General features: G+C 43.5%; 1 protein-coding gene across 1 annotated transcript; it reads right to left on the bottom strand.

Annotated features, from left to right (window-relative positions):
* Positions 1–11,712: 11,712 nt before the first annotated feature.
* On the bottom strand, positions 11,713–15,183 carry LOC112253390 (carbohydrate sulfotransferase 1-like). Its single transcript, XM_024425372.1, has 2 exons — positions 14,802–15,183; positions 11,713–13,648 (listed from the first exon to the last, which is right to left on the bottom strand). Exon 2 carries the CDS (start codon positions 13,613–13,615, stop codon positions 12,323–12,325), a length of 1,293 nt encoding a protein of 430 aa, XP_024281140.1. The 5' UTR covers positions 13,616–13,648; positions 14,802–15,183; the 3' UTR covers positions 11,713–12,322.
* Between the last annotated feature and the right edge of the window lie 317 nt (positions 15,184–15,500).

Here is a 15,500-nt window from a genome sequence, read left to right as displayed (position 1 = left end):
CATCTGGAAGAAGGTATGCTAGCCACTTGCTCCGGGAAGAGCGGGGGCTGAAAAGGCGAGAGACCAGTAGCAGAACAGGGAAGGGTGTTGCAGGCTTATTCCACCCACACGAGTTGCTGGCTCCAGGTGGTGGGATTGGGGGAGATGAGGCAACGAAGAGTCGTCTCCAGGTCCTGATTGGCTCGCTCCGACTGGCCGTTAGACTGGGGATGAAAACCAGAGGATAGGCTGGCCGACAACCCAATGATGGTGCAGAACACCCTCTAGAACCGGGTTGAGAACTGAGGACCGTGATCGGAGACTATGTCGACCGGAAGTCCATGGATCCGGAAGACGTGCTGCACCATGTGCTGGACCGTCTCCTTAGCTGTGGGAAACTTAGGAAGAGGCGTAAAATGGGTGGCTTTGGAAAACATATCCATGGTGGTGTTGCCGTCTGATGGAGGGAAACCCGTGACGAAGTCCAAGGATATATGGGACCAGGGGCGGTGAAGAACAGGGAGTGGTTGAAGGAGGCCAGCCGGAGCTTGCCGCGGATTCTTGTTTTGCACACACACAGTGCAGACAGCAACACATGTGGAGACGACAGTAACCATAGTGGCCACAAAAAATGTTTAGTCCGACTGGAGCCAGGATGACAGGTGTGTCTCGAGGAATGTACCTATTCCAGGACTGGAGAATGGGCAGAGCCCCCCACAATGAGAACACTGTGCCTTGTGGACCAGACTGTCCATTCTCCAGATGATAGCAGCCGCTAAACAGGAAGTAGGGAGGATGGTGTCAGGGTCTGATGATGTAGTAGCGGGGCTTTACAGACATGAGAGTGCGTCAGGCTTCACATTCTTGGACCCCGGGCGGTAGGAGATAGTAAAATGGAAACGAGTGAATAACAGGGCCCATCTCACCTGCCTGGAGTTGAGTTGAGGCGCTGCAGTTGAGACACTGGGCAGTGCAGAGATATTCCAGGTTCTTATGGTCCATCCACACCAAGAATTTCTAACCAATGCCTCCATTCCAACGCCATCTTAATTGGGAGAGACCATATGAACGGAACCTTGGGAGAGGAGAGTGCAGAGAGGGGGGAGGCAAGGGTGCTGTAACCCTGGGTGAAAATGACGGTAGAAATTAGCCAACCTTAGGGTACGTTGCAGCTACACTCTGGATGTGGGTTGAGGTCAATCCACCACCGCTCTCACCTTGTCAGGGTCCATCTGAATATGCCCTGCAGTGATGACGTATCCAAGGAAGGAGATGGTGGAGTGATGAAACTCACATTTCTCCACATTCACGAAAAGCTGGTTCTCCAGGAGATGCTGGAGGACCTGTCGGACATGGAGGACGTGCTTTTGAGCTGACCCGAGAATAAATGAGGATGTCGTTGAGGTTGACAAACACAAATTGTTTCAATATGTCACAGAGCACATCATTGACCAGGGCCTGGAACACTGTGGGAGCATTGGTCAGTCCAAACGGCATCACCAGGTGCCCGCTAGCCGTGTTAAAGGCGGTCTTCCACTCATCTTCTTCCTGTATCCGAATCAGATGATAGACGGTCGGAAGGTCCAACTTGGAGAAGATGACCGCCCCCTAGAGATGGCTTGAGAGATGAGTGGTAGCGGGTAATGTTTTTTAACCATAATGTCATTAAGACCCCGGTAGTCGATACACGGATGCAGGGTCTTGTCCTTCTTCTCCACAAAAAGAACCCTGCTCCTGACCTCACAGGGAATAAAGGGCCGACGCGGAGGAAGAAATGTGTTGCGGGCAGAGGTGAAAACCTCACGTAAGTCCTGGTACTCTGTGGGAACGGTGGAGAGATCTGAGGCTTCACCCAAACCCGCAGGGAGACATCCCGGGGCAGGCTGCGCCGACTTCAGACAATGTGTGTGGAAAAACGTACTCCAACCCGTGATGGAATCCGTGGTCCAGTCAATTAAGGGGTTGTGCCTCTGGAGCCATGAGAACCCCAAAACCATGGGTATATGAGGAGACTCCAGGAGCAGAAACTGCATAGACTCACTGTGGTTGCTTGACACTCGCAGGCTGATGGGAACCATATTGTGGGCAACTCTGCCAATAGAGTGCCAATCCAGCGCTCTGCTATCCATTGGGGTGGAAAGGGGTTGGCTGGAGACACCAGGGTAGTGTCCATAAAGTTCTCGTCAGCCCCAGAGTCAATGAGCATTCAGATGGATTTGGACTGGTCTCCCCACAACAGGGTAGCATAGAGGGGGTTACGAGTAGTGAGAGATTGGAATCTCCCAGTATGGCTCACCAGTGTACTCGTACCTACTGATGAGCCTGGTCTTGTAATGGGCAGGTAGATAAGAAATGTCCCGTAGCTCCACAATACAGACAGCTTTGGGTGTTCAGTCTGCGTAAACGCTCAGCAGGAGACAATCTAGCTCTGCCCAGTTGCATGGGCTCCGGATGAGGCGAGTCAACAGCCCTCTGTGATTTCCGAGGGAACTCGGGTGACACCGGATTCTATTGGAAATGTAGACATCAGGGATTCCTTGGAGGCGATGTGGAATTAGAGGACGAGCGAGGGCGACAGGGAACAGACCCCCCTCCCTCCTACGTTCCCGTAGCCGCCCATCGATCCGAATGGTCATGGCTATGAGGGAGACGAGTTCCGTGGGCTGTGAGCTCATCTTTAATCACCTCCGATACTCCGTGACGGAAGGTGTCGTACAGGGCTTCCAGGTTCCAGTCACTCTGCGGCTGCGATGTGCCCTCCCGGAGATCAGCGTTATCAGGTACGCTGTCTTCGAGCAGTCCGAGGGGAACGAAGAATGCTGCAGCTCGAAGATGAGGGAGCACTGGGAGAGAAATGGGAGAGAAATTGTGACTCCTTGGGAGGAGACAGCATTGCAGAGCTGGTTCGAGTTTGCTGGATCAGTCATGGCCAGTTCGTACTGTCACGGCTCAGGCTAAGACCCAGACCCAGTTCCAGAACCTCCAGCGTAGCGCTCCGGAGGAGGTAAGCAAGATCCTCGGGACACCGGGGTAGGCTGAGAAGAAGCGCCGCTGGTGGCGAGGTTGCTGAGAGTCTTTGGGATCACTGTTGTGGCTTGCTGCCTAGTTGGGAACCCGTGGAATTGCTCCAGCAATGTATTGAACGCGTAGTCTTGGCTTTCTGCCAGGGTATTGAGTCCCTCCATTAGGCTTTGCAGTAACTCCTTGTGTCTTCCAATGGTGACTCCTTGGGAGGAGACAGCATTGCAGAGCTGGTCCGGGTCTGCTGGATCAGTCATGGCCAGTTCGTACTGTCACGGCTCAGGCTAAGACCCAGATGCAGACACAGGAGGTGGCTAGTACACGTCTCTGAGTTTATTACAGTACAAGGGGTAGGCAATCGGTAGGTCAAGGCAGGCAAATACTCGTAGTCCAACTCAGAGTCAGGCAGGTACAGGACTGCAGGCAGGATCAATGTCAGGACAGGCAGAAAGGTCAGAAATGGGGAGACTAGGAACACACTGGTAAGACCTGACGGGACAAGACGAACTGGCAACAGACAACCAGAATACGCAGGTATAAATATACATGAGGTATTGGGAGACACCTGGTGGGGGATAGGAGACAATCAAAAGACAGGTGAAACAGATCAGGGTGTGACATACAGTGCATTTTCCAGGATCTCCAAGATCTAGGAATCGTTCAGGGTTTAAGTTCAATGTTCTAATTCAATTGTTGAATGCTTAATAATTACAAATAACACTGCCATAAATGTAATTAATGTAAGGAAAGAAAGGTAGTGTTTAATGTCACATGATCTGTGAAGACTCAACTCATGAACTAGGGTGTAAACATGTTTTGGTTCAACTCGTGTATTATACTGAATGTAGTCTACCTGTTCTGCGTTGTTCATGTGTGTCAAATTGCCTCAGCTGAGAGGGTAGGTTACTGGCAGTGGTGTAGGCCTAGTGCAGGGTAAACGCAACTAAACGCAGTTTACCCACCTTTTTCAGAAAAATGCACTGAAAGTACAGGGACTTTTTTCCCGTGACTGTAGCCCAGTGTAATACATTGACTGTGTGTGTTAGGGTGACCATCCCCCTTTTCCTCGGGACAGTTTCAGTCCCATTTCAGGTGTCCCCACTTTTTAGGCTACAAAAAAAAGGTACATTTGTCAGGGAGACACTTCAATTAATGTAAGCCTCATCAATGGCATTCATCAAATGTCACTAGACACACGTTTTTGGTGTTTTGTAACTGATGTGTTTTTCCATTCATCAAACGGTGTGATTGTACACGCATTGCACTGTTTGGATTATTTTAGAGTGGACAACATGCGCACAGGTAGCCTATTTTCTGAGGTGATTTGTTTGACAATAAAATGAAAGCATCATGTCTGATTGTGTTCATGCCACATTAAAAGGTCATTCGTTTTTACTGTTAAATGATGTCTTTATAATTAGGCACCCCTTTTGGGTGTCAGGGAACATGCAAGGAGTAAAAACATGCATTATTTTCTTTGGGAATGTTGTGAAGTAAAAGTTATAATAAAGTAAAGTGCAGATACCCCCCAAACAACTACTAAAGTTTTACTTTAAAGTACACCTTAGTTTGAGATCCCTTTACAGTTTAGGGACGTGTAAGTAAGCCTTGGTTTGAGATCCCTTTACAGTTTTAAAAGATATAAAAGATCAGTGGTATAAAAGACCATTGTTACTTCATACAGAAGCTTTTGTTAAAGTATCAGCAATCTTTGCCCATGACTACTGTACCAGTCAGCTAGGGTAGGCTTTGCTCTTTTTGGGCATCTCATTTACTTGCAGAGTTGAACAGAGGTACTAAACTAAGAAAAGAACAGAACTGTATCTCTGTCAACCTGCAAATAACTGTAATGCAATCATTGTGAGTACAGATTGTTCTCCTCCATTCATACTGTAGTACAGCGCTCTCTTTCTCTCTCTCTTCCTCTCTCTCTCCCTCTAGCTCATTCTCTCTCAATCCTCTCTTTCTCTCGCTCTTTCTCATTCTCATCCTCTCTCTTTCTTTTTAACTCTCATTCTCAACCTCTCTTGGTGGTTTGGCAGGAATATACACAGATGATTAGAGACATTTCAACAACGACAAAAAAAGGTTAGAGAGAATGGATGGATGGGATCCTGAGGGCTTTTCACTGTGGCAGAATGGTAATCTGATTTGCCATGTGCGTGCTCATCACGACAGTCCCAAAGTAATTACTTTAGTATTGGCAAGATTGGGATGTTGACAATTCTGAGTTATTACAGCAAAATTGAAAGGAATTGAGTCACTATCCCCTATCAATAAGATTTGTTCAAATAATACTCAATCAACGTTTTAAACCCACGAAAGCATACTACTGAGAATAAGGCAGTTTATTTGCTTTGCATTCTAAGAAGAAAAAATACAAACTAACACCCTCCCGTTGCCTTTCTTGCACTAAAACTTGCGCGTGTCATTTTTTTACTAGCGCTGACTGCTTTATTGAGGAAAAGTTGTACTTATGACTGTGATATGTAGGTGTCTTACCTATCTACCTTAAGATAATTGCACTAACTGTAAGTGGCTCTGAATAAGAGCATCTGCTAAATGACTCAAATGTAAATGTATTTGTAGCTAGTATGGATATTGGAAAATTACCTCTGTCTGTTGTGCTGCACACAACATATCAGTAAATAGCCAGCATAAATATAGCTGAACTCGGGCTATACAGTATATTGTATTGATAGAATGATAGAGTGACCACAGGGCTGTGGATTGCTGCCTCAGCACACTTGTTTATAGATGAAAAAGCAATACATGTTGGAGTGGTCTGATAATGTGTGTTCATTTCAAAGTAGAAGGGGTCTTTCGAATTTAGGCACTCTGCACAGACATAATCTGTTCCCAGACCAGCAACCTTATAAACAGTTTCTTTGAGGAGTAAAGAACTCAACTTTATGAATGACACCCCCTTAATATTTCAGAGAATATTCAAAGGAGGTTGGGAAAGGTCAGTTCCCTGCCTGTCCTTATCACTGTCACTGTTTTATGCAAAGCAATAACAAGGGCCTTCCTCACGTTATTGTGACAGAAAAATTATACATTTCTGTAGATTTTTTTTTAACATAAAATATCTATTCTATTCCTTCCAGAAAACATAGCACCCACTAGCCTGACAATGTTGTGAAGACAGGAGCTAGTTTAATTCTTACTTAGTGCTTCCTGAGACAAATCAGCAACAGCAGCTGTCTCCTATTGCCTGCCTGCTCCACATCGTCAATAGATTACCTGGAAGTATAATTAAACAATTCCAACACCTCGCTGACATTTGGTCAATCCAGGCAAACTCCAGTCTCCAGTCTCTGTCCTTAATGGTACCCTATTCCCTATATATTCCCTAAATAGCGCACTACTTTTGACCAGAACCCTATGGGCCAAGCCTGGAATTTCGTGATTTTAGGGGCAAGGCCATTGGCCTTCAAGAGGTGCCCAATCTGCCATGCCCATTGAATCAGATGGCTTATTCATCACAAAACCATTTGATGTTGGCAATTATTTTAATGATTATTTAATTGGCGAAGTGGGCAAACTTAGGCAGGAAATACCCATGACAAACAGTGAGCAATTATATTCATCTATAAAAAAAAAAAACGAATAATGAAAGAAAAGCAGTGCAAGTTTGAATTTTGTAAAGTTAGTGTGGGAGAGGTGTAAAAATTATTGTTAACGATCAATAATGGCAAACCTGGCATTGACAACTTAGATGGAAAACTACTGAGGATGGTGGCTGACTCTATAGCCACTCCTATCTGTCATATTTTTAATCTGAGCCTAGAGGAAAGTCTTTGTCCTCAAACCTGGAGGGAAGCCAAAGTAATTCCGTTTCCCAAGAGTGGTAAAGCAGCTTTTACTGGTTCTAACATCAGACCTATAAGCTTGCTGCCAGCTCTTAGCAAACTGTTGGAAAAAATTGTGTTTGACCAAATACAATGCTATTTCTCTGTAAACAAATTAACAACATACTTTCAGCATGCTTATAGAGAAGGGCACTCAACATGTACTGCACTGACACAAATGACTGATGATTGGTTGAAAGAAATTGATAATAAGAAGATTGTGGGAGCTGTACTGTTAGATTTCGGTGCAGCCTTTGATTTTATTGACCATAACCTGTTGTTGAAAAAACTTAAGTGCTATAGCTTTTCAACCTCTGCCATATTGTGGATTCAGAGCTATCTATCTAATAGAACTCAAAGGGTTTTCTTTAATAGAAGCTTCTCTAATGTCAAACATGTGAAGGGTGGAGTACCGCAGGGCATCTCTCTAGGCCCTCTACTCTTTTCTATTTTTATCAATGACCTGCCATTGGAATTAAACAAAGAATGTATGTCCATGTATGCTGATGATTCAACCATATACGCATCAGCAACCACAGCTAATGAAGTCACTGAAACTCTTAACAAAGAGTTGGTCTGTTTTGGAATGGGTGGCCAGTAATAAACTGGTCCTGAACATCTCTAAAACTAAGAGCATTGTATTTGGTACAAATCATTCCTTAAGTGCTAGACCTCAGCTGAATCTGGTAATGAATGGTGTGGATGTTGAACAAGTTGAGGAGACTAAATTACTTGGCGTTACCTTAGATTGTAAACTGTCATGGTCAACATATAGATTCAATGGTTGCAAAGATGGGGAAAGGTCTAGCCGTAATAAAGAGATGCTGTGCTTTTTTGACACCACACTCCAAAAAGCAGGTTCTGCAGGTTCTATTTTTTGTCTAATCTTGATTATTGTCCAGTCGTGTGGTCCAGTGCTGCAAGGAAAGACCTAGTTAAGCTGCAGCTGGCCCAGAACAGAGCGGCACGTTTTGCTCTTAATTGTAATCAGAGGGCTGATATAAATACTATGCATGCCAGTCTCTCTTGGCTAAGAGTTGAGGAGAAACTGACTGCATCACTTATTCTTTTTATAAGAAACATTAATTGTTTCCATAGTCAATTTACACACAGCTCTGACACACACACTTATCCCACCAGACATGCCACCAGGGTTATTTTCATAGTCCCCAAATTCAAGAAAACATACAGTATTATATAGAGCCCAGATTGCATGGAACTTCCTTCCATCTCATATTGCTCAAATAAACAGCAAACCTGGTTTAAAAAAAACAGATAAAGCAACACCTCACGGCACAACTCTCCCCTATTTGACCTAGATCGTTTGTGTGTATGCATTGATATGTAGGCTACATGTGCCTTTTTAAAAATGCTTGTAGTTCTGTCCTTGAGCTGTTCTTGTCTAATGATGTTCTGTATTATGTCATTCTGTATTATGTTTCATGTTTTGTGTGGACCTCAGGAAGAGTAGCTGCTGCTTTTGCAACAGTTAATAATGGGGGTCCTAATAAAATACCAAATAACCAATCTGCTAGGGCACCAAGGCCAATTCAAATGAATTAAATAGCCAATTAAATGTATTTAAAATCCGAAAAACAGTAGCTACTCTGTTAAGAAAACCATAAGTATATGTAAATATCCATAAATGTACATGTGTAGGTGATAGCCTATGCGTATTGGCTACTGCCTGTCATGTTCAGACCGATGCAATGTAGGATCGTTATTAATATCTAAATGCTTGATTCTGTCGACATACTTGAGTCACTGTTCATTCCAACGGGAGAGTGTCGCGCACTGCGACATCAACCACCTTGCACTTGTTGGTGCGTCTTTTGATCCTCCCCCTTTCTAACATTTCTGAAGGATATTTTCATCTCTGTCATATGCCGCTTGTATTTCCAGTGCACTTTTGAGAACGGTGTTTTCCCGCTATGTCGAGGTTGTATTCATTTGGGATCTATCGCATCCCAGAGTTTGTTTGTAATATTTGTTTCCTGCACAGAAGGACACGCTGACCAATAGAATAGGTCAACATTTGTACTTTGGGGGATAGTAGATTGACATAGGCTAGTGCCCTTGCTGTTCGTTAGGCCTACTCATCTTGTTGGCTGACGAAAGTACGTGGGCAGTTCTTCTAACATCTTCAATATGCGCCTTGGAATTCGATCAGGAGGATGCGCGCCGTTGCATCCCGGATGTGTCTGTCTCAACTGTAGCCTACGTCGGAGCTGAGAGAGCCATGGAAGCAATGTTCCCTCTAATTATTTAGCGAAAGACACAATCCTCACATTAACAACCCATACTTGTTGATGCGTCTTTTTTGATCACCCCTCTTTCTACATTTCTGAAGGATTTTTTTTTTCATCTCTGTCATATGAAACCGCTTGCATTTCACGTGCACTTTTGAGAATTTTGTTTTTCCGCTAATTGCATTTTGGAACATTCGTGTTCATTGCCTACTGCCCTGTGCGGATGGCTGCGTTTATACTGTGAAGAAATAGCCTAATCGTTTATCACCATTTTAAGATAAACATTATGATCTGTTGCATCAGCCTCATTGCTTTACTTTTTGTTATGTCAAGGTTGTATTAATACAGAAGAAGTCTGAAGGAGGGGAGATTACAAACTCGGTTTAAAGAGAGAGGAACTTGTGCATTTCAGGTAAAATAACAACCCAATGTTTATATCACAGGACAAATTATCTAGCAACAGCAAGCTAGCTAGCTATTGCCATAAATGCTTTTCGACCTGTCCCCAAATTAATATAATTGTTTCATGGTTCGTTTTGATATTTTCACCCGCATGTCCGCGTGTGCGAAGGTGCATGCTGACGCACGCGCACGAACGGTCTGGTCAGCATGTGTACCCGCTTTAACTTACAGTTTTAACAGTGGCCAAGTAGGCTACTGTGGCTATTTGATCATAATGTGGGCCTCCTAGATTGGCCTACCATTAAAAAAAAATGGAGAAAATGCATCCCATAACATTTGAACATGTTAATAGCTGTTTTATCACAGTAGTAGCCTATGTCTGGTGTTCAATGAAGGCCTACAATCCATGAGACTTTAAAAAAATAACAATGCAGGGCTTGACATCAACATGTTTATCCACTTGTGCTTCAGACATGGTGACTGAAAATGTTGTAATGTTGTTTGATGCAAGAAAACACTTAACAAAATAAAATGCATTATTATTCCCATACAATTATTATAGAGAATCAGAAAAATTATGCCAGCCTCTGCCTATTGGCTACATAGCTTATTCAAGCCTGTCTCAAAATACAATACTGCCCCTTTAAGACAAAAAAAGCTCTGTACCTGACTAGCTTTTCAAAGATGTTTAGAAATGTACTCATTTTGTGCTCTTGTAGAAAGCAATCACTCCCCTATTGCTGACTACTACAAATTATCTATAACTGGGCTTATAACTCACTAACTAGCAAAATATATGAACAAAAGTTGCACAAGTGGCTACAGCTCTCACTTTGATCTCAAATCATCTACTCACGACCGCTCATGCTGTAAACACAGTCCAGTTCATTGTAAATGGCACAGAATCGTACTCCGATGCATTCTGCCTACAACAAAATCTCGAGTTCGTTTTTGTTGTTGTTATGTTGCATTGAAAGTGGGTAATATTGTGTTGATTCGATCACACTTGCCCCAGTAAAGGGAAACATTGATAGTGTTTACAGGGAAAACAGTAGTCACCAACTTTTTTCAATATCACTTTCTGAGTCAAAATGCAAGATGATATCTACTGCTCAGAATTTATTTTAACATAACTTAAAAAACGTAAGCCTATGCAACATTAACCAAATAAAAACAGACCTGTAGCAATTAGGTTCATGCAGTAAGCTATAGATAGGCCCATTACATTATCACAGCATATTAGCTTTGCTTGAATTGCCCTGCCAATGCATTGTTGTTCAGGACATTTTTTAAATTATATGTAAATTATATTATATTTATATGATCACACCCGTAATAGATCCGTTGTTGTATTACTTGTGAGCCACAGCTGAGTGAGCTATAATTCACTTTTTATTTGTATTTTACTGGGCTGATGGTGCCTGCATCTGATGGTCAGTCTCAGCAGAGGGCGAGAGCAGCAGACTGAGGGTCCGCTTCTCAACATCCCTCCACTCCCCCTTTCCACCACTGACACTGACCAAAAAGGGGACACCGTCTTCCAGCTGTTGGCGAAAACTCGAGACGCACAGCATTATTTCTGCCTCATGCACAAATTCATGTTGTTACTCCTATGAACAGAGAAAGTGAAATATTCCTTGATATTAAAAAAGACTCAAGAATAATAACAACACAAGCCTATCGATACACGTTCCTACTAATTCATTACTGCTGCAGTGCTTGTTGTAAGCGCTGGGTGGAAATAGGAAGAATGCTCATTTTAAGGCTTCTAAAAGTGTTGAATACAAAGTGTTGACAGTGCTGAGTAAGAACATAAACATTAACTCACTCATCAAAACAGCAGCTCTTTGCTGTGTTCGTTGACAGTCTCTCTCTAGTCATTGTTTCAAATGTTTTGAAATCTCACAGCTACAACTTTGCTGTAGCTTTCTTTTATGCCTGCTTTGTTACTGCAGACACGGTAATCTGAGTCATCCGATTGGCCAGCGGTAGGTCTATAGTGTACTTGAAAACACATGAAATGGTTAACAATGGCAACAGTTTGCCTACCCGGTGCTCAGGGCTGCTGAATCAGGTGCACCTACCGCCAACAGCCTGAGACGAATAAAAAAAAAATGGGAACACAAGGCTTTTTTATTGGGTCTTTTACAGAAATGTTTTACCATCGACTAGGAATTCCTTGGTCAATAGTAGTGTACTATATAGGGAATAGGATGCCATTTGGGATGCATTCATTGTCAAATCACTGGTGTCCTGCACTTTGGTGATTGTGTGTTGACAACCCTCAGGTAAACTATAATAACATGATTAAAGGGCTACTCCCTGATTCTTACTCTAAACCCTCAATAAAATGTAAACAACACAATTAAGGTTGACCTCAACATTCACATTTTTATTGCATGGTTGTTATCATATGCCTACACACACACACAGCATTTATCAGTAAGGTATGATTAGGTACATTCCCTAACAATGTTGTAAGGTAGGTCCAGTTTCCTTGATGTACAAATATCAACATTCGCTTTTGTCAATGCAACAGCCAGCATTCAGGGATCTTAAGTAGGATGGTGCTTTACTATAAGTTTGTTCATGTCAATTAACCTAACATTACTTACTGTCTCTTCGATATCGCTAAAACATTGACACTGATATCCCCAAAGAGCATTCCTACATTGTGTTTTTTGTGCTCTTCTGAATGTCTTGACTTGAATCTTACCACAGGAGTCTTCAAGGTTTCTGAGGTTTAGTGCAAATCTGAGAAGAAATTAAGGCAACAATATAAATATATCAAAAATAGTTGTCATGATAGACCTTGCTTTGCTACAAAAAAGGTAAAAAAGTTTTGTCCTCGATGAGAGTCAGAGACAGATTTTTCAGCTCCTCAGGGGAACTGACAGTCTTATAACCAAGCTCCTGTAGAACTTGCTGACACACAGTCTGTGTGTAATCAACCATGTCATAAGACAATTTGAGCCTCCAGCTTTCCGCATTGGCAGCTGAGTCCCGAACAGTGCTGTATTTATGCTTGGCGGACAGATCGTTGCTTCCCCTGGTGTTGTTCTGGATCCATTCGCCTACGTTCTTGTCCATGATCAGACCCAGGTATTCATAGATCTCCTTGGTCTTCTGGAGAGGGTTCCTGGCCAGGTCCTCATACCTGACCAACATGTACCTCCCTTTGAGCCAGGGGGGCCTGCTAAGGCCCGTTGTCACAGAACCCAGGAAGTCCTCACAGACCATGGTGAGCTGGGTGAGGTCCAGGTTGTAGGGCCTCCTCCCAGTGGCCCTCCAGATCCTCCAGAGTCTATAGGTGTCCCTGAAGGTCTCGATGCGGGAGGCCAGGATCCCTCGGGGGTCCCTGACCAGCTGGATCACCTTGAGGTTGAGCCTAGGGTCCTCCACCAGAGCTCTGAGGTCACTCACCTCCGGTATCCTCACCGTCTTGATGGCCACATGGCGCCTCTCACGGCAGGTGTCCGACGCCAGCGTCATGTTGAGACCGCCACACCTCCTGACGCACTCTCCTTCATCAATGTTCAACTCTCCAGGACTAAAGGCGTCGCAGACGGGCAGGGAGCACAGAGCCTTACTTGCTCCCCTCCGGAACAGCTTGTCTGTGCTGTGATTGGCCGGCTGGGGTTTGATGTAGCTCTCCAGGAAGTAAAGGTCACAGTCGTAGAGGCTCCGGAGCAGGTCCCTGCTGGCCCCCAGCATCACCCTGGTGTCGCCTGCCGTCCTGCTGTGGGACAGGCGGGGGAGCAAGGTGGTCTGGACGTGGTAGAGCGGCTCAAACAGATAAAACACATCCTGGTGCTGGTTGAACAGCTGGCCCACGAAGGAGCTGCCGCTGCGGGTCGTGGCCAGGATGAGAACGTGGGTCTTCTTGGAGACGTTGGAGGTGAAGTAAAGGAAGTCGTCACAGATCCGCTGGTCAAAGGACGAGTCCACCGCATCCTGCCACAGCATGCCGCAGTTCAGAGGGTTTGAGGCTGTCACTGGACACATCTGGAATGGCTTGGCTGTGAACGTCCTGATGGCTGTGTACTGGATCGCTATGGACAGTAAGGCTAGCAGAATCACAGCCTTCCAGGAACATTGCATGGCTGAATTCATTCATTTAGAGAGATGATACAGTCTGTTCAGATCCTGTTGGAGCAAAAATAAAAAATAAATAATAGGATAATACTTTTAGAACGATTATTCGTGCTGTATAGAATACCCACACATAGACAGAAAGGAGCAGCAAAACAGCTTACATTATATACAGGCTCACTACAAAATAAAAAAAGTTTGCGTTTTGAATCCCATAGATGTTCTTCCTAGACAGTTACTGTGGTGACCTTACAAAACGAATTATAATTGTTGTTTTGTAGAACTGTAATAAAGGAGTTACCTTCATATAATACTGTCAAATACATAAATCAAACCCAAGTTGGATGTTTTGTTGTTATTTTTGTTATGTTCCATAGCCTTTCTGTCCTTTAAGCAGCAGGCAACCCCAAATTACAGTTTATGCATTCAGACAGCTTTACAACTAACTTCAAAGACTCTAGGATGCCTAGGGTCTAAGATTCCACAATGTAGATTCTAATTTACATAATGGTCATATTTGATGTAGATTCCACCTGAAAGAACTTCGCCATCTTCAGATCTCGAACGGCAGTAGGCCTAATACAATCATGTGCTATTTATACTGTAAGCTCTTCTATATTCGACTACTATCTCTAATCCCTATACTCCACAGATAAGAACGATGGTTTTTAGCTTAAAAATGAATTGATTTAAATTACCAATAAACGTAGCTAAGAAGTTGTTGGTCAATACTGGTGGCACACAACCCATAAGTCTAAATGTGTCCAAAATAAACATGTATTTTTACTCTGTAAATGTTTAGTGTTTTATTTTCCCATAGAATTAAACGCTATATGCCTATTATATAGGTGTAGGAATTCAGTGATATCATACGGTCTAATGCAAATACACTGTGATAAAAGGCTGGCGGCACCTGTGGAAAAGTAATTTCTCGCGCAACGCCAAGTCACAGGATAGATGTGACAGCGAACAATTGACGACAGCGCCGAGATGTGATTTACCGCAGTGCAACAGAATACGCTTTCATTCAAAGATGATTAGCCTACAAAAATGGGCTAGACGTCTAGGCATGGCCTAAATAATACTTTTTATGTTTTTAAATAACGAAATAACGGTCATGTTATTCTTAAGAGCCTACACACAAAACACAGTTTAAACAGAAATAAAAGAGATCAACCTCAAAGCATCCAATAAGCTACTTTCTTACCTCATAAATTCATAGTGGGCAAAGGCAGGTGCTCGTGAAAAACACCATAGAAAAGCAATGCAACGGTTTCAAATGTCGTCACAAAAATCTGGTATTTTAGGACTAAACATTCTTGAAGGGCAGCTTCCCTGTCTTCTTCCCCCGTACATCTGAGTAGCACATCGAGAGAAACTGTTCTCGCAGATAGAAGAGTCACAATCAGTCAGTGTTAAATAAGGAAAATATCATGATAAGAGAAATTAGTCGAAGCGCCAGCAGAATAAGACAATTGAACTCCAACAGGGTAAAATAGATTCGAGAAGGATGCTGCAACCGCAGCCTTCGCAAAGCCCGCCGCCGTATATTCCAGATTGCCTTGACTAATGTGCGTGTTGTAGCCTAGGCTATGGCTTGGTGGTGTGGCTTTGTGTGAGGTGTGCCAACCAGAGCCCGTTCTGGACTACCCCAAACCTCCCCTACATCTCCCCTCCTACCCACAGCCCCTGGCAAAGCACACGACTTGGTCACGAATAATAATAATACTATTTTAAAAAACAGAATACAGCCTAAATTACGATTTAGACACATACACATGGAGGAGTTGGAGGTCAGCAGATCTTGCTTCAAATGCATACATATTTGTATTTAAAATACTTATTTTATATTGCATTTGAGTACTATTTTCAAATACTTTTAAGTATTTAAAGTTATATTTAAATA

The sequence above is a fragment of the Oncorhynchus tshawytscha genome, linkage group LG06 (genome assembly GCF_018296145.1).
Source record: "Oncorhynchus tshawytscha isolate Ot180627B linkage group LG06, Otsh_v2.0, whole genome shotgun sequence".
NCBI lineage: Eukaryota > Metazoa > Chordata > Actinopteri > Salmoniformes > Salmonidae > Oncorhynchus > Oncorhynchus tshawytscha.
The sequence above is the reverse complement of the archived record's forward strand: the minus strand, read 5'-3'. Positions and strand labels throughout refer to the sequence as shown.

Coding starts and splice junctions, on each gene's coding strand:
- LOC112253390 (XM_024425372.1), bottom strand. CDS start 13,615: ATGAATTCAGCCATGCAATGTTCCTGGAAGGCTGTGATTCTGCTAGCC.